The sequence below is a fragment of the Paramisgurnus dabryanus genome, chromosome 3 (genome assembly GCF_030506205.2).
Source record: "Paramisgurnus dabryanus chromosome 3, PD_genome_1.1, whole genome shotgun sequence".
Taxonomy (NCBI): Eukaryota; Metazoa; Chordata; class Actinopteri; order Cypriniformes; family Cobitidae; genus Paramisgurnus; species Paramisgurnus dabryanus.
In genome coordinates this window covers 17,086,342-17,112,645 of record NC_133339.1, presented here as the reverse complement: position 1 = coordinate 17,112,645, position 26,304 = coordinate 17,086,342, and the positions used below count along the sequence as shown (strand labels likewise).

At 39.4% G+C, this 26,304-nt stretch overlaps 1 protein-coding gene across 2 annotated transcripts; it reads right to left on the bottom strand.

The window, feature by feature from the left end:
- Window positions 1–4,396: 4,396 nt before the first annotated feature.
- Window positions 4,397–24,494, bottom strand: tcf20 (transcription factor 20). 2 transcript variants are annotated; one of them, XM_065278491.2, is made up of 6 exons: window positions 24,241–24,494; window positions 6,487–14,281; window positions 6,291–6,384; window positions 6,145–6,194; window positions 5,707–5,796; window positions 4,397–5,564 (listed from the first exon to the last, which is right to left on the bottom strand). In XM_065278491.2, the coding sequence occupies exons 2-5, from the start codon at window positions 13,423–13,425 to the stop codon at window positions 5,740–5,742; spliced, it is 7,140 nt and encodes a 2,379-aa protein (XP_065134563.1). In that variant the 5' UTR covers window positions 13,426–14,281; window positions 24,241–24,494; the 3' UTR covers window positions 4,397–5,564; window positions 5,707–5,739. The 2 variants fall into 2 exon arrangements, with proteins under 2 accessions (XP_065134563.1, XP_065134564.1); XM_065278492.2 differs by having other exon boundaries at window positions 4,397–5,561.
- Window positions 24,495–26,304: the final 1,810 nt, after the last annotated feature.

The following is a 26,304-nucleotide window of genomic DNA, read 5'->3' as shown; positions in this document are numbered from 1 at the left end:
ACAAGTGTGGTACCCAAATATGTATTAAATGTTAAAATGAAAATTCTGTCATAATTTACTCATCCTCATGTTGTTCTAAATCTGTATGAATTTCTTTTTTCTGATGAACACAAAAGAACATATTTTGAGAAATGATGGTAAACACACAGCAGTAAGTGACCATAGACTTCCATAGTAGGAATAAAAAAAAGATGGAATTTAATGGGTAGCGTCAACTGTGTGCTTACTATCATTTATCAAAAATATTTTCTTCATCATTTATCACAATACTCCCGCTTTCCTACTTTGGAAGTCTGTGGTCACTTACTGCTGTGTGTTTACCATCATTTCTCGAAATATGAAGAGTTTCGTGAAATCTCGTTTTTTGGTTGTGCATTCCAATTAATATCAATTCAACTGCAGTTGGTTTGTTTTGATTTAAACCTTCATAACTTAAAAAATACAGCTAAGTAGCACCATAAACATAAACATGTTTTGACAAAAATGTAAAAAAAATGGATTTATCTCGTTTTGCAACAAAACTCTTCATATCTTCTTTTGTGTTCATCAGAAAAAAAAATTCATAGAGGTTTAGAACAACATGAGGATGAGTAAATTATGAAATAATTTTCATTTTAAAGTGAACTATCCTTTTAAGCGCATTCACTGTTATTAACAGTTCGCAGGAGAACATCAACTATTGGGAAAAGTAAAATAGTCAAAAACTTCAAAGCCATCATATTTGGACAGATAAAAATCCACTTTGATATATAGACTTTGACCATGTGACCACTCACCCCAGGCATCGGTGTATATGTTCTCCTCACAGGTCGTCCACAGGCCTGCGTGAAATGTTGGGAAGATAAAGCGATCGTCCCCTGTCTCCCAGAAGAACTGGGCCGAGCCATCGGACATGCCAGGCACCGGAGTGCACCTGAGCCGTCGAGTCGGGGAGCACAAGGGCTTCGGGACCTTCTGACGCCCCACACACCAGTGTGACGACGACAAGGAAACCAGCGCCAAAAGAAGCGACAACAACGTCTGAATAAAGGACAAACGTGGAGAGCGCAGATAGGACAGCAGAGACATGCTGGATAGAAAAGGAATTAAGTCAATCTACCAGAAAACCAGTGTGTTATCTCATACATACACAAAACACACTTACCTTAGAAATCTGAATCGATGGATTTCCTTACTTTGATATTTGAACCACTGCGTTTACTTCTGAAATATCCTACGGAAGAGTCTGACATCAACTCTTCTGAATGATCTGAGATCACACACTGGATTAACCTGAGCTCTAATCTGTCAATCTGTTCAGTAACCCAAACTGGCAGAATGATCTTCCCCCATCATCACTCATATTTCAGTATATACTGTATATGTACCCAGTACATACAGTGCTCTGATGGTATTAAAAGTCAAGACCATATAGCACCAGCACAATGAATTGCTGACACAAGGCAGGATTGACGCTTTTACATCTGCCCAGATGCCATCTGAGATTCGTCCCAGGTGTAGTCCATAACCGTGGAAGCAGGAGCTTGTGACCAATAGCCAGGTTCGTTGTTTTTTTTTTGGCCTGCCGGACAATAGATAGATCTCTTGACGCTACATTAAACCTAAACCCCAGTCTTAGTAGATGCCTTGTAGATTCGACCAGGAGGGTCACACGGTGTTCTCTTGTTGTGTCTCGTGCAGTAAATCTGAGCGTGTTTCTCAACTCACGCTGCTTTTGCTGGAGACTATAATGAACTATACATTAGTTGGAGATCTTAGCACAACTTTCAAGTAATCTGCGATTAAACACAGAAGTGTACACATCACGAGTTGTGCACACTTAAAACAGTTCACCCAAAAATAACAATTCTCTCATCCTCTTCACTCACCCTCACGTCTTTCCAAACCCCTATGAATTTATTCTGTATAACACAAATAAGGCATTTTCTCTTACAACATATTTGTTGGGTAATGACATCACACCTGGCATACTGGACCCTATGGAAAAGAGCACTTTTATAAGGATCTCTTGACAGAAATGCAATATAGTCTCCATAACTATATTATCAGTGGTGTATAAAGACCTTACATAATGAACTGTATTGATCTGATTACCTTAGAATGAGTCATTTTTATTTACATACACCGCGGGTCTCCTTACATGGAAGTTGCCGTCATGTTTCTACGGTAGCCCTAAACGGACAAACTGCTCGACAGAGCGTGTTTCTTCACTAGGTTGTCTCAGACGATGACATGTTTGTACTGTGGCAACTATTGTAGAATCACTATATGTTTCAAAATTGAGGTTGGTTGCAGTTTGCAATCTCAACACTTGGTTCTCCCTTAAACCCACATTACACCTTTAATCTCCATCAGTACTCAATGGAAGTACATCAAAAGGGTTTAGAAAGACAATAGGCTTGTTTGACTTCATCCGGCGCTGCAAGAACTAACAGTCAGATGGCATCAAAGTATCATGAGAAATATTCAAAATTACACTTCTAAGATTGCTCAAATCGGTCTTGCAGTACCTTGACATGATCCGCCTCTTGCTTTTTCTGGCGCCGCATGAAGTCAAACAAGCCAAAATGACAATGGTTTAGACTAATTTTAATTGTCATGAATCTGATATCGGATCCATGAGAAAGGAATCGGATCCTTGTTAAAACATTTAACATAACACAGAATTTTACATCAACTGTCAAGATCTGAGTCACCTGACCTATAGCCATCAGCGCACAGTGCACAGGACCATTCGCTCAAAAACTTAGTCAGTTTGCAAATACACCGTGGTGGAAGACGCTCTAAAGTGTGGCTGCATTTGCAAAATCTGAAAAGGAAAAAGCTAAGTGACAAACAATTAGGTTGCAAGATGGGTGTCAACAGCAATATGGCAAAGCATCTGCGGTTGGTTCAAATAAAAAAAAAATGCACCCTGTTTAATGCGTTGCCCATCCATCATTTTGAGCTATCCTCGCCATGTTTGTTTATGTTTTGTAGTGCCTAAATATGTTTTTATGTAGCATCCTTTATTGGGTTCAGCTGTAATGGCACAAAATAAACATTTTCAATCTATAAAGGCTCGACTGTTACTGCTTTTCACCTCTTTGGAATCGAAACCAAGAATTGTTAGGAATTTGATCCAAAAAGCGAAATCGATAAATTTGAAACATTGCCCAACCCTACCTATAAGTGTACTACTAAATAGCATTCTAGTTATACTACTCATAAGAAGGCAGCACACATACTTTTAGAAAAAGATCAAGACAGATATTGTTTGCGATTCATTTACAACCTTGCAAATTAAAGGTAAAAAATAGAGATGCACCGATTGCAATTTTCAGATTTTTCTCTATAGGTGTGACTTGATAACGATTTTTGCAATTTCTGGATTTCTTTCTAAGAACTATAATTGACAGCATATAGGCTACAAACAAAAATCAAATTTTCTTTAATAAAAAATTATTTTCATCATAAAAGAAATAAAACTGCATTTAATTACATGATCTTCTTTCATTTGAACAGACTGACGTTATGTTATATGTCCAAATATCAGTTGTGAAACTGATTGCTGCTTTGGGATTGACTTGAAAACTGGCTGCGCGTTTAATGAGACACGAGATTAAACAACTCGGGAAATTCCTAATCTAATCCTATGTAAACCATTTTGACTTATTTCCGTAAGTGCTGAAAAGCAAGTGTTTTTAAAAGTCTTATTTTTGTTCATAGTCTGAAGGTTTCCAATTACGGTGCAATTTGTGGGGACGTTCAGGTCCCGGTCTTTATATCAAAAGGATAACGTTTCTGGGTACGGAATTAAATGAATGGTACTGCTGGATAACAGGTCGGGTGATGCTTCCACTGCGAGTGTGCGTATGGCTGTGACGTTATTGCTTGCACCACCAGCATCAAAAGGACCGGAATCGAAATGTCATAAGACTAACCGGCCGGTAACCTGTCCGGGTCTAATATGTCTACAATCGTCCAATTCCAATCTCTAGTCAAGATGAGTACATTGTTGGATGAAGTATCCTACACAGTGTACTCTAGGTTGTATGCTGCTTATTTTTGGCAAATGTAGCAGAGAGCAAGGTGTTTTATGCATACACAAATGTTTAGTACACAAACGATATTCAGAAATTAATAAAATAGTTGCCATTCTGACGTGATAACCCATACTCAAATGTATCTTCTGCAGTTAGTCATGAACACGCACAAATACCTGGACCAGCAGGCAGCTACAGCGCCCGGGGAGCAACCGGTGGAGACCTGCCAGCTGTAAGAATCAAACCGGCTACCTTCGGGTTACAAGCCCGACTATCTTACCATCGGACTGCCCCAATAGAGAATCAAATCAACAAATTGTAAACAGAGAATAAAAAAAAGAAAGAGATAAACACAGCAGGGGAAACAAATATTATTCTTTGTAATACTGTATTCATGAGTCAGAAGCATATTAACAGCTTTCTAGTACAACATGTTTTTATATTGGTCATTCTTTTCATTGCGCTTTTCTTTTTGAAAGAATTTTTTAAAAAATTGACAGCAATTGTTCCGAAGATGGAGTTTGCACACATGCCTATAATTTTTTTTGTCTTGTAATGGCTGAGGAATGTTTGTCTGTCTCACGTGTGGAAAAGGAATGGCAGGTGGACGTCTTCTGAAGCATTCTGACTTTACACCGTATGTCATAAGAGCTAAACATCTCACGACAGAAGTCTAGCTTGGACACAGCGCAGTCCAAATACTTTTGAAAAACACCGTAATGTCTCTTTTATCTCATCGATGGCACAAAAGCCTTTGAGGTGAACAATAAGAACACTTATCAAAAGAACAGACACAAGCATACACACGGCAAAACTTTCTCTCACACACGCATACACACGCAGGCACACCTTCAAAGGCAATATATGTGTGGTCTCCATGACAACAGTGTCTCTGTGGCAACCGGACCTCGACATTCCATGAGAACTTTCAATGATGTCACATATCCTGGTCCTTCTTCAGACTGTCTGCTCAATGATATGAAGATTCAGTCAAACGCTCAGAATACTGCGTCTGAATCAATGGGTAATATACTGGTTAAAAAACAATATTGATTTATAGTGATGCTTAAAATGATAAAGATAATACGAGTTATGATAAAATACTACATAGAACATGTGTAAAAACACTGCCTTCCTCGTTCTTCCTTCGTGCCTTCTGGCTTTACACATGGTCCCCTTTCCTCATTTCAGTCTTCCAGGGCACTCTTTAAGAGAATAAACTAACGAAAATAAATGATAGACTCAAAAGTCAAAGGTCTCAATTCAGGTTTCCAAAGGCAGTTGGCGTTTCTTTATCTTAGAACGTCCGATCTTCTGGTCTGATTGATGTCTGCCCTCTCTTTCATTTTGTTTTGCTTTTATCCACAGAACAGGTGATACATGGAAAACCTTTTTCCTGTGACATACCATTTTCCCATAGTTAATAGTGTTTTAGTCTAAGTTTTTTACATTCCAAAATGTATCCATGATGACTTCAACTGTAAGCACAATGGTGTCCTGGTTCAGCTGAAACTCACACAGCCAGCGGGATCCTGTCTGCTGAGAAACATATAGGACACGTGGTACAAGTCAGTGACTCTACAGGAGCAACAGTGTGAAAACCCAATCAGACCTTGTGGTTTTAGTTAGGAACCATATCTAAGCATTCAGAAAATTTTCTCATGGAATAAAGTCTACTCACGTCTGATCTGTGTGTGTCTTGTTTCGTGCATGTTCATCCCCTCTCTGACTGCTCCAGATATGCAGCTCCAGGCTTAGCAATTCTGTTACTCTGTGGAAACAGAACCCATAAACACATCTAAGCACTATAATAAACAACACTAAATTTCGCTCTGAAAATGTATGTTTACATCCAAAGCAATTTGCATACAATCTATGCATATTTCATTACTTCTGGAACCAAACCCATGACTATTGAGCAATGCTCCAACAACTGATCTACATGAAAAGTGCAGAAAATGCAGGAAATCATTTATTGCAGATAGTGAACAAGAGGATGAAAGCACTGGAATCAATTTAATCTGGTCTTGTTTTTCTACTACCTTACACAAAATCAGAACTCTAAGCATCCATCAGAGTCTCACACTGGATGTCACAAACATTGAAGGTGCTCTCTTACCTTGTGCTTTGGACACCTCAGTGAAAAGTTGTCTTCATTTAGAGAGCAATCTTTAAGAAGGTGGAAAAAACATTTAGCATTTAGTGTCAAAATTGTATTATCCTTTCACAAATACAAGCCTTGACCATGGTGCTTATATGTCTCACCTGCCTCAATGGCGCAAAGGTAGTGGTACCTATGTGTGCAGCCTTTACTGTAGCAGCCAAGTGTTGAGCCAACCATCTCGCAATGAGAGCAGCTCTGAGAAACAAGCAAATATTAAAAATATTAACACAAACTATTCTTACCCACTGGCAAAAAATTGTGCAAAGTGCAAAGCAAAGTGCAGAAATTTCCACTTACCGCATCCTTAGCACCATCCAGCGCTTCCTGAAGGCCGTACAGTCTGCCATTAACTAAGTACACCCCACTGGTCCAGACGAGGCAGCCCTCATGCACCCACAGCTCTTCAGGGTCTAGGGGCACTAGTGGGAGCTGAGCTAGCTGGGCCATGGGGCCCATGGAGTCCAGGCTGGGAGGGGGAGGCTGGAACGGCAGGGATGCTTTGCTGTTGATGGGTATAGTACGGGGTAAATCTTCACTGGATTTGTGTCTTCTTTTGAAGCGTGGATGGGATGTCAGTTTTCTGTGTTGAGGCCTTTGTTGTGAATCTTCTACCTGCAGCTGCTTTAGTATAATCACACTATCCAGTTCTTGCACTTTTGATGGTCCCAGATCACCTGACAATTCTGCCACCTGATCCCAAGTGTGAGATGTAACTTTGGAGGCAGAGCTGCTGGTCTTAGTATTCTGATAAAGCATTTCCTCACCCACACTGGGGGAGGCAGTGCCAATGGTAGTGGCTGGAGAAGTTGAGTTTGTTGCTTGACTCATTGTACAATCACTATCTGTAGATGACTTGACGTTTTGAGGGTCATGCAATTGTGTATCCTGGGGAGTTGATTCTGTTAAAACTGTCCTATTGAGTCCTGCAAGAGTTGCTCCATGGTTGGACAAGGTTTGACGGATCTGAGGTTGATTCTTGGGAAGCTTGGCTGCATACTCGGCAGGGTAAAATGGACCATAAAGATCCCCAAGATTTTTGTAATTGGCCCACTTCTGGCAAAGGCAGCATAACAGACGACCAGTGTGTCCAGTCTCTGCTGTCACAGGCCCTTGCAGAACAAACCCAGATGTAGGTAGTGTCTTTCCTGACTTCAAAACAGATTCAACCTGTTCAGATACCCAATTTTCCTTTGCTCTTTCATTATCCTTTTCTCTTTTAACTAGCTGAGATGACAGTGATGCATTTAATGGGGTATCAGCTTTGGCCCCACCTTTTGATTTTTCATCCTCTCCATTGACTATTGTGCAAACTGCCCCAATCTCTGTTATCTTTTTCTCCACATGTATGTAAGGAGAGAACTTATTATTATTTCTGGCTTCTAAGAGTATTCCACTAAGACCCATGTTTCTCCTGCTGCTGGTTTGAGTGCTCAGCTCATCCTTGGAAGGCATTACTCTCCTTCTCCTCTGCCTGCCACCTGAATCAACAGTTTCATTGACCCCTTCTCCCTTCTTCGGTCTATGCCTAGCGGGCTTTACATCGATTTCTGTCTGTGTTTCTTCACTCTCTGCATCCACCTGCATAATCTGGGTTTGAACAGAAGGCTCCAAAGATGGACAGGATTCCTCGTCAGGTGGTGGTGGTGGTGGTGTCTGTGGCACCTCACTGACAATGTCTGAGGCTGGAACACATTGAGGGGCAGATAAAGGTGAGCTGAGAGTGACTACAGGTATGGAAGTTTCTGCATTGTGAAGTTGAGCTTGGGCACGCTTCTGCTTATTCACACTGCCTACTGGTCGTCCTTTTTTCTTACCTGATGGAAAATAACCTTTGGGCACAGTGTTATCTGATGCTTTAGACTCTGACCTCGCCAACTTGAGAGAGGTCATCTGGTGCTGAGGAGCTTGGGAAAGAAGGTGATGCCCAGGACTCTGATTATGAGCAGTGGGGGTAGCATAGTAATCTGCTGTTGCATACTCATCAAAGCCCATTCCAGATTCTTGTAGTTTCTGCCTAAGCAGGTTAGCAGCAGACTGCTCACTACGTCTGGTCTCCAGCTGTTGGTAAGTGTTCGTAAACTGCTGTATGTCAGACAATGCAGACGAAGATGGAGGAGGGGATCCCTGTACAGGACAAGGTAATGGAGGTGGTGGTGGCAGGGGTCCAAACAAAGTAAAATCGTCTTTATCATTTTCACCCACCAAAGAGCCTGAAGATCCAGCAGCACCCAATCCAAAGTCAAAATCTTTTGGCAAACCTCTGCTTGAAGTCGCTGCAACGGATTTAAGAGACTGAGAATCACAAGAGTAAGTGTCTTCAACTGCTCTAAATGGCATAAGATCATTTAAAGTATGAGCATCATCAAGGTAAGATAAACAGCCCTCATCTTCCGGAGTAACACTAGAAAATGATGTGCCACCCTCAGGGTCAGGTGTTTCAGAAGTGTAGAGAGATACATCAGAGTAATTAGAATCTAGACTATTATTAAAGGCCGTCTTTTTAACACTGGGAGTAATTTTCTGCACAATGGCTTCGAGTTTTAGGCCGCGACCTTTTCTTGTGGGAAGAACCTTTGTTTTGCACTGCAGAGGAGAATTTGTAGTGGCTATGGATTGTTGTGTCTGAGGGGATGCTAATTTTGGCTGAGTATCAGCATTACTAGAACAGTTGTTGCCGATATGTCTAGAATCAGAGTGTGACACAGAAGAATGATAAGATGATCCTGGCCGCTGAGCTGGGACATCATGGTGCTGCCTCTTAGCTGGAATAGGAGAAATAAATGATCTTACTCTTCTTCTCATGATTAAGGGGTTAGTTTCTGCAGAAAGTCCAGATTTGGTAATTCTCTGCCCCTGTTGAATCCCTTGGGGAGCCTTAGGGGTGTGCCCAACAGGGCTGACCCCACCATCTGGAGCCACCAAGTGGAAAGATTTGTCAGGTTCTTCTGCACTCCTGTCTGAAATGTCCCCTTCCCTTAGTTTAGGAACAGTATTTGTGATAGGTGGAGAACAAACAAGTTCACGTGAGACTTGAGTGGGGAGATGTCCAGCTCGTTTTCTTTCTGGATAAGCATCCCACATTTTCATGTCAAAGTGTGAACCAGGAAAAGAGTGCTGTCGGGATACATGATGCTGACTAGACAGAATATCACTTGGATATTGGGACTTGCATTTCTGTTCAGGTAGTCTCTGTGGAACAGGCCTATCCACATCTTTCAGCCTATACCTCTCAGGAGACCAGTCAGGTTGGTCTTGAGGAGGTAAGCTCTGTGAAAATGCTTGTAATTTGTTAGTAGAGGGTATGGCTTTAGAATATGCCGTGGCTGCGAGAAATGGCCGATGAGGTGTAGAGTTGGAGACCATTTTTGTCCCATCCATGGTGTCACTAAACCCACATGTCCGAAAACCATCAACAGCCTGAGAGTATGACTGGTCCCTTGGTGGTGAGGACAAAGGATTTGAGGATATTTGAGAATGGTATGGCAGGTTGCTGGTGGGTTCACTTTTGCTTTTTGCGTGACTCACCCTTTCCAAGTCAGAATCAACCTCTACAGGGAGGTGCAGGGACTTATTTGGATCCTTACTGGATGGTGTGCTACAGTAAGAATCAGAATTATGACTTGCATGATCAATCTTTGATGTGTTCTCCTTGTTTTGCTCTTTCTTTGCCTTTGTTTCCTCCTTGCAGCAGTCTTGTTCATTTGAAGATGACACTGATTGCTGAATGACTGAAGCTCCAGAGGTTCCTCTTTCTCTCTCTGGAGTTGTTAGTCGTGAGGGGGACATGTCACAGATTACTGACCGCCTTCCTGAAGACGATGATGTCTGAGAATGAGTCTGACTGATGTGACCAACTCCACATGCTAATGGTTCAGTTTCTTGTAAAAGAAGTTGTTCCACAGCAGAGGGAGAAGTACCATATCTTGATGTTTTTCGATGCTGCAAAGAAAACTCTGCTAAATTAATGTGCTTAGGAGGGGCTCCTGTTGTGAGATCTGATGGCTGATGCATATGGCTGGGTTGGCTGGGAGACAGACTGGTTTTGCCTTTATCCAAAGAGATTACATGAGTCAGGTTTGGTCTTTGTGCTTCAGAATCCCAAGTGGGACGAGGCGTTGAGCCTAAAACCAACTCTTTATCTGGTCCCTGATTCTGATGTACATTTGGTGGTTTTCCAGCGGTCATCTGACTGAACTGGACATTAGGTCCACCCATAACTGGTGGAGGGCCTATTCCATGTGAGCTGAAATTTTCTATCATACTATATGGCAGTCTTGTTTGATAACGATGATGAGATGTGTCTTGAGACTGATTATGAACACTAGATGTCTGATCAGGATGTCCATAACGTCTATCTAAGTGATGGCCTTGGAGGACTTCTTGCAAAAGACTGGGAAACGATTGCTGGAACTGAGAACTGCCATCAAGACCTCTTAATACAACCCCCCTCCCCCCTTCCACTGCAAAAACGCCAGTGTTCTTGCTGGCAACAGATCCGTGGCTGGCCTGGAGCTGATGATAACTCGGGTATCTATTTGTGCCCATTCCACTCCCTGTTCCAGATTTTACTTTGTTCTTTGTGCTAATGCAGGCATTGTAATGTGCCTCAGGATTACTATGTTTAAACAAAATGGTATGAGAATTATTTGAGGGTATGCTTTGGCTGCTTTCTTGTTTAGGTGAAAAATTATACGGTGAAACATATGTTTCCATGTTGCTTTCTCCTTCTCCATTGTGATTTCTTGTCTCCCTTAAGATGTTGACATCATTTTGCTCCTCAGGACAGCTGTGTTTATTTGGGTAATGAGAAACTCCACACCGTGAAGATTTGGCTCCTGTGTGCTTAGTTGATTCAGTGTTGATTTCAGAACGTGTAGAAACAATAACCCCAACACCACCAACATTATGCTGTTCTGAAATATTGGCATGTTTATTTGGATCCTCAAACTGCTCCACATTGCCATCATTTCCTTCTATCTTAGCTTCCTTCTGTACGGGAGAAACAGACCGTAATTGCTTAGTACTAGCAAAACTAGTCCCTGAATTTTCCCCATCATAGGAAGGATCTCCCATTTCAACCTCACTTTCTTCACTTTTAATTATCTTTTGCCCTTTCCTTCCATTATCAATATTACCAGGGTCTCTTTCAGCCACACAGTTCGGATATGTTGACTGAGTAGGAGACGGGGGACCCGTAGGATGTAGCTGTTGATTTGTGCTGGGTTCCGCAGAAGGATGAACTGTTGAGGGCGAGGAAGACGATGAGGAGGATAGATTTTCTGGTGTCTTTGTTTGAGAAAGCACTGCTGAAGACCCATTAGCCGGTTGTTTTGGAGCAGCTGAAATAACTCCAGTGTTAACCTGCAGATCTAACTTATGGTGACTATTTTCTAACTGCATCTGGGCCTGTGATGATGGGTAGCTGGGTGGCTCTGATTCATTGCTAGTTCCACTTGCCTGCCTGACTCGCTTACGCTGTTCCCCTTTTGTTTCCAGCATCTCAGAACTTTCCTCATTTGCTGTAGATGGACCACTGACACTAGAACTTCCACATTTCTTTTGGTTTCCAGACACTGACTGAGATCCCTGCTGTATCAGCACATGGTGTGTTCCATCTCTGCTCTTTTTCTGGGACAGCACTGTGTCTGTTAGCAGCATGTGTTGCACTGTATTAGGCAAATTTTCCACTTGAGAGGTCAGTGCATTAAGGCTATTCAGACCAGGATCCTGCAAAAGTTTGTCATGAGGGTAAAGAGAGCCATCTTCTCCTATACTCTCTCCTATGCCCCCTCGATGACCTAGACCCACTCGGTTTTGACTCATGGCTGGCTGGCCAGTTACTGCACTGTTGTTGAAACCAACTGTCTTAGTTCCTAGACCGCTAGCACAACTACTGATGCTGCTATTAGAGCTAGGAGTCGGGCTCAGCTGAGGTACAGCCTGTGAAAGCCGTCCATGGCTTAGACCGCTATGAGTGTTTGAAGGGTGAAATGACTGCTGCATTTGAGTAACTGTACTGTTCCCTTCTGAACCCCCCATTAGTGGAGATGAGGAAGAGCTGCAGCTTGGTGACTGTACAGCAGATGGAGCAGGGGAGGGGTTAGATATGGGACTGAAGTTTTGATGAATGCGAGTCTGTTGGTTTTGGGAGTGCACAGGAGATTTAGTAAGGTCTTGAGGGTGTTGTGGCGGCAGAGCAGGACTGGAGGGGATAGATGAGCAGGCCTTTTTGATCTGTGCAGGGACATGATGCTGCATTTTGAGTGAAGGATCGTAATCTACCACAGTGCTCTGGGAGGCATGCTGAGAGTGAGAAGCAAGCTTGTGAAGGGACTTGGATTGTGGAGAATATGGGGTGTGAGTGGATGATGAGTAACTTTGGCCCAAATTCTCACAGCTGTTTGAAGCAGAAGAATTTGAATTAGACTGAGTGGGTGAGTTATTCATTTTGGCATCCATGCTGTTGCCACTGCTGCTCACATCGTACCTTTGCAATTGGGAGTTATACAATCCAGTAGAGGTTGTACTAATGGGGACATAGTGTCCATACTGGGAGGGTATTCGGTTTCCAGAAAGAGTATATGTCCGATGTTGATGTAATCCTTGATGTGAGGCATATTTCTGCACATGCTGTCGTTGCTGCATTTGAAGGCCTGATTGTACTGAAGTGTTATGAACCATACTGTATTGCTGGGAGGGAGAAAACGAACCAGAAACACTGCTGCTACTACCCCCAACTCCAGATCCAGCACTGGAGCTGTAGTCCATAGGGTAAGGAGAAATCATTCCAGAGGATGACCCCGATGCAGACAAATGTTGGTACTGGTGAGGTGCATGTCCATCTGTGTTTGAGTACCTAAATCCTGCACCATATCCTCTTCTGCTTCTTTCCCGGCCACTTGCTGAAAAATAATATTCCATACTTCCTTCTTTACGGTAACAGTTTACAATACTTCCACTTTGTGTGGTTCCCTGTGTAATCTCTCCAGTCCCCCTCCTAGATCCATAACCATGTATAGAAGGAGCATGTATAAGATGCTGTTGGGTTCGCAAGTGCAGATGCTGCCCGTGACTCTGCAGGTTAGGTTGAGCTTGCTGCATAGCAGCATAGTCCTCCGAGGATTTGGGGGAAATTTGAAGATCTGAAGTGTGCGACTGATACGGAGAACTGACAATGCTTCCTCCCCGGTTAAATCCTGGATGAAGCGGTAATGGACTATTGGGAAAATTCTGCATTTTCTGCAGTTTTGGATAAGCAGTTACTGGCAATTTTCTAATTAAAAGGATCCCAATGGCAAACTGGAATGTTCCGTTTTAGCTTTGCCAAATGCAAAAAATCATATAAACATGACTTTATACTGAAGATTACAATAAAGTGAAATGTAGCCACATCTGAGGCAGCAATGCAGGAAAAACCAGCAAACGTCTGCTGACTAGAAATGTTACAAAATAAGCAGAATAAATATGCTGCTTGAATTACAGATGTAAATTATAAACAGTATAGCAGCAGCACATTCAATAACAGAAACTGAGTCACTTGATTGCAACTATGTGGCTTGGTACTAGATCCAAAGAGCTATGTAAAATGATATCAGGTTTAGCGTTGTCACTCACAGTCTCTCTCTCTGTCATCAAGAATTAAAAAAAAAAATTCCACCAAAACACACCTCAATTAAGTCTTTGCTCTCTGGTATCTGTGCAAATGTATGTCTGTAGCAGCCACACAGTGGAATTAAAAAAGATCATTGACAAAATGTTTGGCACGAATATTCACAGAAGCTACAAATGATAAAGATCAAGTTCATGGTCGTGATTCTTTTTCATATTTCCTGTGTAATGGGGATTTGACGCGCTCTCCAGTCATGTTTCATTGAAATCTTTGCTACCAGACATTGCTCAGCTTTGTCCAAACATAGGACTTTTCCCATATTAGCAATGTACTCCAGCAGGATCCCTTTTTCTTATTTGTTTCTTTGCTCATCCATTATTGTAAGGTATTTTTTATTGTTGGTGGTCCATGGCCAGTGTCACATCATCCAGTTGCTTGTTCAGTTCCGCCCTCTCAATGTGATTGTTTCTTTTTTTAAATGGTCTGAAAATAAAGAAAAACACATCACATAAACAATCCACATTCTAAATTCATAAGTCATAAAAATTCAAATAACAACTTAGGTGAACTCTGTCTAATGTCAGTTTATATTTAAACGTAGGTCTTAAACTTATACCTAACCTAACTCCTAACTTATACGTTCATCAAATACTTTTGCGTCAAATCCACTTAGTCCCATCCTTAGGCCATTCAGAAATGACGTTTAAGCGTAATCCATTGAAAGTCTGATACAAAAATTACTAATAAACAATAAATCATTCCAGACGCGCTTAACGGTTCTTGCATCTGAGCTCTTTATAAACAACCTTATTGTAAAGTGTTACAATAACATTTTACCATGTGGAAAAAAGTTTAGGGATGGGCTCGAACATGGCATCAATGATCAATCACAAAAAAGATGATTGTGTGGGTTTATTTTTTTATGGTTATAGAGGCATTTGGATATCTGGTAAGCGTTACAGCGCCTGTAGTAGAAAAGACTGGGTGCGTGTTTGACGCCGCTGTAAGCTGTGCAGACCGGTGTATGACCTCAATACCATGCATGATTCCAAAGCTCATAGATAAGTCTCCTTCCTATGCGCACTTGCGCCGCGGCAACCCCGCCAATCCACGCAAGGCTTTGATGCAGTAATTTTCGAATTCACTTCATTAGGTCGAAAATAGGGCTGGGTATCGATTCAGATGTTCCAGATCGATTCAATTTCAATTCACAAACTATCAAACCGATTCGATTTCAATTCTCAATTCAATTTTCGATTCCGGTTCTCGGGTCGATTTTTATACTCGATTCTCGATTCAACTCAATGAATATAGATTTAATACAAATACTATATTAATAAAAAAAACAGTGAACATAAGTTTACAAGTGGGTAATTAATAAAATAAATTAAAAGCCACAACACTATCGTAGTTGTCTCGCTTGCGAAATCTAAAATGCTTCCATACCGCTTACTTTTTATGTGAAGGTGACATCAATGTCGATGAAGCACCTAAAACCGCCATTTAAAGCACTAAATGAAAGAATGAAAGGCTCCATGGTAACATCCCGCAAGGCAAAAAAGCGGGTGACTTCTAGTGAAGAATACTAGTAATTTGATTAACGTTAATGTTACGTTCCATAATGACTCAAACATAAGCATTTCTTATAAGAGGAACTGTCCCTTTAACACCGGTGGAGAAGCGCTGATCTATACACTGACACATATGATCAACTGTTCACTTGTAATAAACGACTGTTTTTATGAGAATACTTGCAGAGACTTTGGTATTACAAGATAATTTGTGCGTATATCTCCTATCAAGCCAAAAAGAAATGATGTGTTTGCGTGATTTTTGAAACATGCGTTTCAGGCTATGTTTACATTAACGCGTTTACCTTTTAAAACGCATTACTTTTGCCATGTTTACGCCTTTCATTTTCATTACGCCACCGTTTTCGACCCTCATAAAAGGAGTTGTTTGTAAACGCTGAAGACCCTGTTTTAGTTTGAGAACTCCGGGGTTTGCGCTGCGGTGTAAATGAACATAGACAGAGTCTTATGTAAACAAACAGCTGATGTTAACGTGACAGCGCATCATTTTCAAAGTAAAAATCATTTTTATTCAGGTAAACAGGTTTACAACTGAGGTTTTGCCAAAAATAGTAAACATACCAAACAAATATTATAAACAATTGTTTTAACATGTATCCTTATAGATAATGTCTGTTTTATATTTATGTTTGAGTATTGTTGAGTTTGAATATTGTTGTAATTTTGTTTATGTTTTGCTTAAATTTAGTTAGCTTATTACGAAAGATAGACTGTAATTTTAAACACCATATAGGGCGCTGTACAGGCCAATATGAAGGGAGAATTGTAATGGGTCAGACATTATTTTCGAGTTTAATTTAAGTTTTGTTTGCCACTTTAAAATAAATTTTGTTTCATATAATTTGTCTCTTAATTTGTATTGATGTTTTGTTGATACGTTTTATGAATATAAATGAATAAAAACAATAAAATCAACGTCATTAATATTTAATGCTGGTTTAGCCGCTTGTGCCTTTTGCTATTTCTGTGTTGCTAGCGGAGGACGTGCTTGGACCTCGCACACTTTTAAAAATTAATGCAATAAGCATTTCTGTAGGTTAAAGCTATACTTCACCTCTTATTATGTTTGATTGAAGTTTGCATTTGCTGAAATTTATTTTTGCTTCAGGTTCGTGTCATGATCCTGCCAGTCTGTTAGTTATTCATAGTAGTTCATGGTCATGTGGCAGGATCGTGGCGGTACCCATGTTTTGTGTGACAGCACATGGCCTTTTGTTTGAGTAGTGTGCTGTCGTGTCTTGTCTCTGTCCCCGCCCCCTTGTTTCCTTGTTAATTATTCATTATTAGTTAACTCCCCGCACCTGGTCTTCCCTCGTTGTCTTGTTTAGTTTTCCAATTTAAGGCCCCAGTGTGTCTTGTCCTGTGCTGAATCGTTTTGTATTGTTTGGTATCTTTGACATAGTGAAGTCTTAGTGTGTTGTCTAGTCTTAGTCTTGTGAATCTTTGTTAATGTTTTGTCTTTTGCCCCCACGTGAGCTCTTTTGTTAATAAACCCTTTTTGAGTTCACCTTCCCTGCACTTGGGTCCCGTTCCTCTTTGTGAGTCATGACAGTTCGCTACTGTTTAGTACTGTTCACTTGAATGCTTCCTTTTTAAATCATAAAGACCTTTCTGTTTGGTTTATTACATCAACATTAACCTATTAATCATTTTAATATGTTGTAGGGGAAGTTAGAACAATATAAGACTTTCCCAAACACATTTTTATAGGTTCAAAAATAGTGTCTGTTGTAGTTGCCAGCAAAGGATCCAGGTATGAATTTTTGTCAATATCGCACACCCCTAGGCTGCATAAATGCGCAAAGGTAAGCTATTATTAGAGTAATAAGTTATTTTACATTTTTATGCGCATGCCCAGTTTCGTGATTGGTCATGTTTCATGGGTTTATGGTCGTGTATAGTGTGGATGAGAATTAAATGCTCTAATGTAAACAGGGCCTGAGTTTGTGCGCGTATGCCCAGCGAAAACAAATCACTTTAGCATCTTTGTCGCTCAAATAGTCTATAATCGCTTAAATGTTACTGTAAACGATAAACTTTCTTATTAACAGTATTAGTAGAAGTATGTTCTTATTAACAGCATTTCATGCAATATTTTGCAGTTTTACCATATTTACATTTAAGTACTTACAGCCGTAGACTAGTAGACCAATGTGACTTACAAGAGAGGAGTATGTCCATAATTCGTTCCAAACCATTCCAATAAAAATCTTTTAGGTCACTTTGCAATGTCAGTCTGTGTATATATGTTGTTTTAATTGAATGACGCATTAGAATTCTACAGTTATAGTTTAACAGTGTTTTGTGTTGACTTTACGTACCGAAGGCAGTCCCTCTACGCATCTTCAACAAGCGTGTATGAAGAAGAACACAAAAAAGACGGATGACATCAGAGTAGCGCGAGAGCCGTTCGAAAGCTAACTTCCTTATGACTTCTCGATTCACTCTCGTGATACTTTGATGTCACCAGTGCAGCATGAACTCAAACACACTTAACTCTTTCACCGCCAGCGTTTTTTTTTTAAAGTTGCCAGCCAGCGCCAGCGTTTTTCATGATTTTCACCAAAGTTTAATGCCTTCCAGTAAATGTTTTTCTTTAAATATATAAACATACAATAAACCAAATGAAAGAACAGACCCTCTGCTTTCCAACAAAAAAAAAAAAACGTTTCATCCTACCTTTAGTGGTTCTTTTGCAATCAGCTTTTGAATATGGGTAGGTTTCTGCAAAAACACCACATTTTGAGCAAAAAGCAGAGATAATTCGGACTTTTCATAGAGATCCCATTCAGAGCGATCTTTAAAACAGACACGGACATGCAGCCACTTGCCATAGGGCAATACTTCCGGGTTTAAAAAGTTGCGGAAGGGCACCTAGTGGATAATAGCGGTATTGCGGAAAGACGGAAAAACTCGTCATTGGCGGGGAAGCGTTTTCTCTTAATTGACGAGATATCTCGTCAATGGCGGGGAAAGAGCTTATGTCTGGGATACATGTTGATGACGGCGAAGGGCGCGTCTACAAACAACGCGCACATACCCCCCTCTCCCCAAAAAATTTTTCTCATCGAATCTACACGATTTACGTGGGTCACCTTTTTTGGCTTCAAAACGGCAAATTTTGCCGAAAGGTGAGGGATTTTCATGCCTGTACATTTCCAAAACAGCAATTCCAAATTTAGAAAAGTGAAAGATGTTATTCTTAAGATCTGTAAGGAATTGATTTTTTCAGCCACTACAGACATGTGGTCCAGTACTTATATGACCTTAGTAGGATTGGCTATTATTTAAGGCCTTGTCAGATTTTTTGTTGATTGAATTTTTTGCCCAGTTTTTTTTTTGGACACTTTTTTATGTTTATTTCTTATTAAGAATTTAAGGTTTTTGAAAGATATACTCGTTAAATAATAACATTTAAATATGTGTTATGTGTATTAATATTAACTGCCAGGTAAAGCTTTCTAAATATTTAATTTAAATAATCACAACAATGTGTGAAAATTATTTCATGAACAAAAAAATGTATGAGAATTAAAGGGTTAGTTCATCCTCAATGAAAAATATGTAATTAATGACTCACCCTCATGTTGTTCCAAACCCGTAAGCCCTCCATTCATCTTCGGAAAACAGTTTAAGATGTTTTAGATTTAGTCCGAGAGCTTTCTGAGTCTCTCTCAGCTTTACAGTCTGAGGGAAACACACGCTGTATTCAAGCTATTCTACATCGTTTGTATTTTGGTATTGCTATATTTTTAAAATAATGAGTAAGTCGCAGATGTCATAATCCATCAAACTGTAAACGAAGCTACTTTGATGATGTTTTTATTACCTTTTTGGACATGGACATTATACCGTACAAACATTTTCAGAAAGCTCTCGGACTTAATCTAAAACATCTTAAACTGTGTTCCGAGGATGAACAGCGGTCTTACGAGTTTGGAATGACATGAGGGTGAGTCATTAATTATATTATTTTCATTTTTGGATGAACTAACCCTTTAAATGTCAAAGCAATAAAACAGTCAATTGATCATCACAATTTATTAGACAATTAACCATTAGCCAAATTTCATAATCGTGATACCCCTAACTGGCGGAGAAAGAATTTAGTGTATGTATAGAGGCAGAAGCAAGGTACGTGCTCATCAGGTCAAAAATAAACCTACTTTTAACCTACAACTAATGCCAATGTTAGACCTTCATGTATATATTCTTTTTTTTATATATATGCTTGTAATTTCTTTATTTGTTCTTATTTTATGTTTCCCTCCCCTTTCTTTTGCTAATCCGAAAAATGATCGGATTCGTGCCTCAAAAAATGCAATATGATCCGAACTGTGAGTTTTGTGATCCTTCTACCACTACAAACTGAGTCAAAACGTTATATAGTCAAAATAATAATAATAATTATTACAAATGAAAATAAAACACTTCACAGTTCACAGTTCTGTGTGCACGCCGCGGGTGTACGCAGACAGCAGCAACTGTGCGAAAGTTTAAACGGTTAAAACTTTAAAATGCATGCAAATAATAAACTTTTGGCATACTTTGTAACACGTTACTCCCAGCACTGCTTATAGGCCTGCTTTCACAGACAAGGCTAAGCTAAAGTCAGGACTAGACCTTAAAAAAAAGATGCCTTAGAAAAAGCATTACTGGTGTGTATGCGGAACTGCATTCTTACCATGGATTTGATGTGCTCACCAGATTTTGTCACCAAAGAGCTATCAGGTATGTTCGTGGTTAATAAAGCAATAACCCTGTTCATTGGTCCATTGGGTCGAATTGCATTCATACTTATAGCGAACTGCTCCAGAGTTTGTTTGCAATCAGGCTGAGACCACCTTGTTCAAGTGGTCTCGGGTCAGTTGTTTTGGGGTGGATAAGAGCGTGATTGCATATGCCTAAACAAACCAAACCAAGAGGGAAAACGCACCAGGTTCCGAAACAAAGGCTCCGGTCTGAAAACACCTTTATGGTTGTTATTTTGATTAGATAAGTGCTAAAACAGAATTTTTATTTATTCATGTAAGTCAGAGTTTATTTTTCTCCTAGGAGGTTTTTTTCAACCCGTAGGGATCCTAGGATTTTCTGGGTTCTCTTCTGCTTGTATTGATGTAAAGCTGCTTTGAAACAATTTAACAATTGTGAAAAGCGCTATATAAATTAAATTGAATAGAATAGAAGCAAATAAATTGCACATATAAAATACACATCACATATAATATACATTTAGACATTTACATTCAAGTATTATCACTTGCTGTAAAAGCATATACTGCATAATCCAAATTTACATACACGTTTTTGAGTCATACACAAATATGACCTGTAATTTTTTTGTTTAAATTATTTTCAGATGGCATAGGCTCTGAAGAAAATACCAGTGGGAGTATGGACCAACCTAGTTATCGTAGGGCCCTATGATTTCCGCGATGTGAAGAACGCAGATGGAATCACGGAATCCAAGCCTAAAAATGGTATTTACTGTACAACGCGGAATGTCACGAAATTTGGCAAATTTTGGATTCATATATTTTTAAAACCCATTATAACTCATCAAATGCTAGTTTTTGACATAGTTTATAAATGATAATAAATAAATTACAGAAATACGCAGAAACATTTTCCTTTTGTGTTAAGCTGGACATAAAGAAAGGTACAAATCCCAGGACACAACAGACTAAAAAGGCACAGTTCCTCCCGCATACGTCTTGCTCACGCACATGTCTGCACAGCGCAACACTCTTCATTATAGATTGTTAAAGGGATAGTTCGGCCAAAAACGATATTAAACCCATTATTTACTCACCCCCAAAAAAACCCATTATGTACTCACCCTCTAAAGATGGCGCCGCCATCTTAGACTCAGGAGAGAGTATTAGCGTAGTGTACGCACTTTTCTTAGTGACGTATGACAAATTCGGAGGGCGGGGGACAGAGCAGCAACAGAGAAACCGCTGTATGCTGCGTAAGCGCTCATCCTGAATGCGGATGACTCTAAGATGGCGGCGCTACTGGAAGGTAGTTAATAACGTTAATAACATTTTAAATATGGATATTTCTAAAACAACACCGCACGGATTACCCTCAGAAGATCTTTGTTTATCATCCTGGAGCCGTTTGGATTTAATTTGTGAAGGATGGACGCACTTTTTTTGGACTTGAAGGTCGTGGACTATTGCTGGACCCCGTAACATTACATTTAATCAACAGAAAGATCTAAAACATTTTCTAAAATATCCGAAAATGTGTTTGTCTGAAAAACGATGGACATATGCAACTCGGACAGCTTGGGGGTGAGTAAATCATGGGTTTAATATCGTTTTTGGCCAAACTATCCCTTTAACTAAACTGGCAATTTCACAACTAATATATTTACATTTAATACAAATGCCTGAAAAGTGAAACGAAGAGTATAGTTTTATGATTAAAAGAAGACTTATTGTCAGTAGCATGGTTGTAGTACATTGCGGTTACAGTCACAGCCAAAATACATTTGGCCTATGTGTAATTTTAAATAAAACTTTCAATAAAATGTTGTTTAATTGCACTCGGTTGATGTTTTTAGTTGATAAGCTATGTTTTTTTAATTACTAAAATGAAAATATAACAATTTAAACCAGAATCCAGAAAAATTTAAATGGAAAACACAGATTTTGCGAATAAATAGCCCTTGCATCAGTAAAAAACACTATCGGTCAACCTATACGTTTTAAGATCTGTCAGTGAAAGTTATTTTCAGATGAGATAGTTCAAACATGTGTGTTCGTCTAAGACGAGCCGTAAGCATTGTCTGTAAAACTGGGGGATAGTGTATTATAAGTAGAAGTTTTTTGTATTATAAGTTGCATAAAATGCTTATAAAAATACAAAAAAAAGTTCTTATAAACATCCACTAGGCTTTATATTGTGGTTGTAAGTGAATTTTTTCAGCTTTAAGTAAAGTAACAAAGGCTATGTATCATCATAAACTGTCATAAGATATTATTTAGTAATTAAAAATAGTTACTCTACCTATCCAGTCCCATGCAAAGCTTAAAATACCAATTCAACCCTACAAAAATCATTTAATCAGTCCTCCCTGATGAAAAAAACTGCTAAAGCCAGCCTAAGTTGGTTGGCTGGTTTTAGTTGGTCTTTCATCCTAGTTTTAACTGGTTTAGCTAGTTTATCAGGCCTGCCTGACCAGCAAAACAAAGTGTCTAAAACTCCCCTAAATCCAGCCTGCTAAATCAGCTAAAACAAGACTGGAAGACCACCTAAACCAGACATCTGTTTTTTAGGTGGGGCCAACTCAAAACTTTAAGATGACTGAACACATTCATAAACTGTTTTGAAATTCAAATAACAATTAGGCAAATCTTTCACATTCTTTACTAACTACTTGTTTAATAAGTAAACTGGACAAAGAGCCAAATGTGTTTAGTTTTTGAGTGCTTGCTGCCTGAAACCTCAGATAAAACAAAAATAACAAAGGAAGGGTTCAGACAGAGATACTGAATCCTCTTTAATGACACTCTCAGACACTTGAATGGGATCATAGGGCCGAGTATAAGTCATGTCATTAAATAAACAAGCCAATCTGATGCACTAAGATTTTTGAATTGCCTCAACAATTGTTTTCATGTTTAGCCGACATAAATGTTTTTGTAATGTGGTGTTTAATCTTATTTTGCTAATCAACTGACAAGTTCACCCATCAAAAAAAAAAAAAAAACTTTAACTTCATTCATTATATTACACACACACACAATTCAACATAGGACTAAATCAAGTAACAGTTTATGTTGAATGTACTTAAGAGCAACACTGTGTCATCATACTGTACCCATAGACCTCAACCCTGACAAAACTCAAACAGGATGACAATCAACAACAACACAAAAAAACAAGTAAACCCTAAAACCAAAACCTAATTTAACATCTTTCAAACCCTTATTTAATGTAAAAAAATATTGTAGGCTGGACAAACTGTTTAACACTTTTTAAACAAGCATTTACATATTTCAGACAAAAAAATATTAGCGTCAAGTTTAATCCAATTATACATAAATCAAGATTGACGACATAAAAATATTTGTTTAAATTACTTAATCACCTTTGTTTTGAAGTTGGAAATGATTTTATGAATGCAGTCAGTTAACAAAAACTAATTGTTTAAAAACTGTTGAATAAACACACACGTGAGTGAGTGAGTGATTGAATGCTTGTTTGTTTGTTGTTGTTGTTGTTGGGTTGCAGGTAAAGTGTATACATTAGTGTTTGTATGTGAGGTAAGGATCAGAGCTGCTATTCACACTCAACAATGTCTGTAAAACCCTTTCATTCGACCCTTTTACCTCAGATTCATTAAAAATCATAATAATAAAATAATAATAATAAAATAATAATGCACGTTTCAAGCCAGTTTCCAGTTCCACTATGACCGAGTGTTTATTAGATTCAATCTCAATCTGGCATTAATGATGGAGTTACGTTACATGATATTGAGTCAGAACAATCGAGAAATCCATAATCACCAACATCATCATCATCACAGCCACGAGATCATTTCTGCATTTTATCTTCTTCTTCAATGCACATTAGCTTTAGCTCTTTAGCTTGCCTGCACAAATACTAAATCCATAAGCAAAATCTTTAGCTTTATAAACGCGTCAGAAAGAAACGTGTAACGCGACACACACCGCCAGAGACTGAGTGAAAATAAAGAGGATTGTGAGGGGAAATGATGAAGATTATGATTGAAATCACTCACACACCGTCAGCGTGATGCTGGAAACCGACAGAAACGCCACACAAGAGCGCAAACGTCAACACAAATGTCTGGTAATATGACGATGTTTTTACCGGACAGGCCCGTCTGATCTCCACGGGCTCGAGTCCCACGGCCCGCCGCTCCCCCCGCACCGACCCGCGGCTCACGCGACGTGCACTACCGCCTCACGGAACCGACCGGGCCTCAGTATCCGACGAACACGAACCCGTTTCTCTCCTGCCGTTTTTTTTCTTTTGTCTTTCTCACGTCAGGAAACGAACGAGAGGAGCTCGAGCGGTCCACGCGCTCCCGCCCCCCTCACGCGCGCACCGCATCCATCACGCACACGCGTGTGACGCGACAACAACGCGATGCCACATCTGTAGTGATTTACAGATGCCTCAAATTCCCTAACATTATTATATTCAAAGAGTGAGTCAGTCAAAGCTGATGAATATTAATAAGTATCATCTGTGTGAACGTTTCACTATTTTAATTTTTTTAATGTGAGCAAACTATTAAATATGTCATCATTTGTCTGTAAAACAGATTTCTGTTGTGTGTTGATGCGTCAGGGTCTCTTATTCTTTGTGTAACGTTAAATTATAATGTTTGCACATCTGTGCTCAGCTATGATCGGTCAAACCGGTCAGTAACAGACGCGACGCGCACTGCTGCGGTTACGTCGCGTCGCGTCGTTCATTCAATCAAAGCATCCGTTCATGTTACAGCAGCTAATGTCATTTGCACCACCTCAAACTCAACAATAGTCCTCTTCTGCAGCTCCTATGGAGATACACACGTCTATTTCCATCATGGTTACCATAGCAACTGAATCACAGCGGCCTAAGTGTGCGGATACATCATAGGCCACATATTTACACAGACATCAATGCTAAATGATAAATGAATACAAATGAATAGGAGCGCAGGACATGTTTCATAAAAGCACATTCCAAACATCAGCTGAAAGGATTTGTTTCGTATCTCCACAAAAAGGAATAGACGTTGTTTTAGATAAAAATACTCCTCGTATTATTACAGTCCATTAAAACGAATCACTCTTGTGCCTGACGGACAGACTCAGAGTCAATGGTTCGGCTGATAAAACAAACAAAATGTTACAATTTAACATTTGTAAATTGGATGTAATCTCAGTCTTTATTTGTTCTCTTTATAGAAAAGCATAAACGTGGCCTTTTCAACCTTTAAACAACGTAATAAGTTGATGTTTACGGTTTGTAATGTCCATTTGGATGTTTTGATATTGGACCTGAACATAGTTTAGCCTGACATTGACTTATTTTGACTAAATGACAATGATTATGACTGAAAGACAAGTGACGCTGTAAAACAAAACATGTTATGACAGACAGCTGTATTAGCATCGTGCACTGTTCTCTGAAACAGGCGAGCTTTTCTAACCACTGTAGTAACTAAGCAACACTAGCACACATGATCAGACAGTCCAGAATAAGTTAAAGCTTTTTATGTATAGCTGCAGTTTTGTGTAGCTTTGTGTTTTTAAATTGTTAGCATATTTTTCCAAATATCTGAATATATCATATTTCATGTTTAATTTTAATATTAATTGTAATAATCTTTTACCACGTTTGCTTAAAGGTGCTGTGTGTAAATTTTAGTGCCATCTATTGGTGAGATTGCGAATTGCAACCAACTAGGGCTGGGTTTCGATTCAAATTTCAAGAATCGATTCGATTCCGATTCTCAAGAACTTGAATCGATTATCATTGTTCGATTCGATTCGATCCGATCCGATCTTCGAGATTTAGATAAGTGTTTTTGAAAAAAATGTGCAGTTATTTGCCACTCACTATAGCTTTTAACTGCTTACCACAGTTTTAAAATGTGGACAATTTAAATTAAATAATGTTAGGTTTTCTGTCTTGATAGACAGAATCTTGAGTTATTAATTTTATAGACTATTGAAGCTATAGTATGCATTGTATTTTGTATTTATGCATACATTACATTAAAAATAGGCAGTATGTAAAATGAACAGGTATAAATATATGCACAAACCTACAGACAGGATAAATACCTGTATGAGAGACTGAGCTCTAGATATAGATATTAAGACGGGTGCTATGATGTGATGAACTCTGTTTTAAGGTCTTGACGCTCTTTACTTTCTA

Coding starts and splice junctions, on each gene's coding strand:
- tcf20 (XM_065278491.2), bottom strand. CDS start 13,425: ATGCAGAATTTTCCCAATAGTCCATTACCGCTTCATCCAGGATTTAAC. Junction 6,385..6,486: donor TGGATGGTGCTAAGGATGCG/GTAAGTGGAAAT, acceptor CTTGTTTCTCAG/AGCTGCTCTCATTGCGAGAT. Junction 6,195..6,290: donor CCTTTGCGCCATTGAGGCAG/GTGAGACATATA, acceptor ACCTTCTTAAAG/ATTGCTCTCTAAATGAAGAC.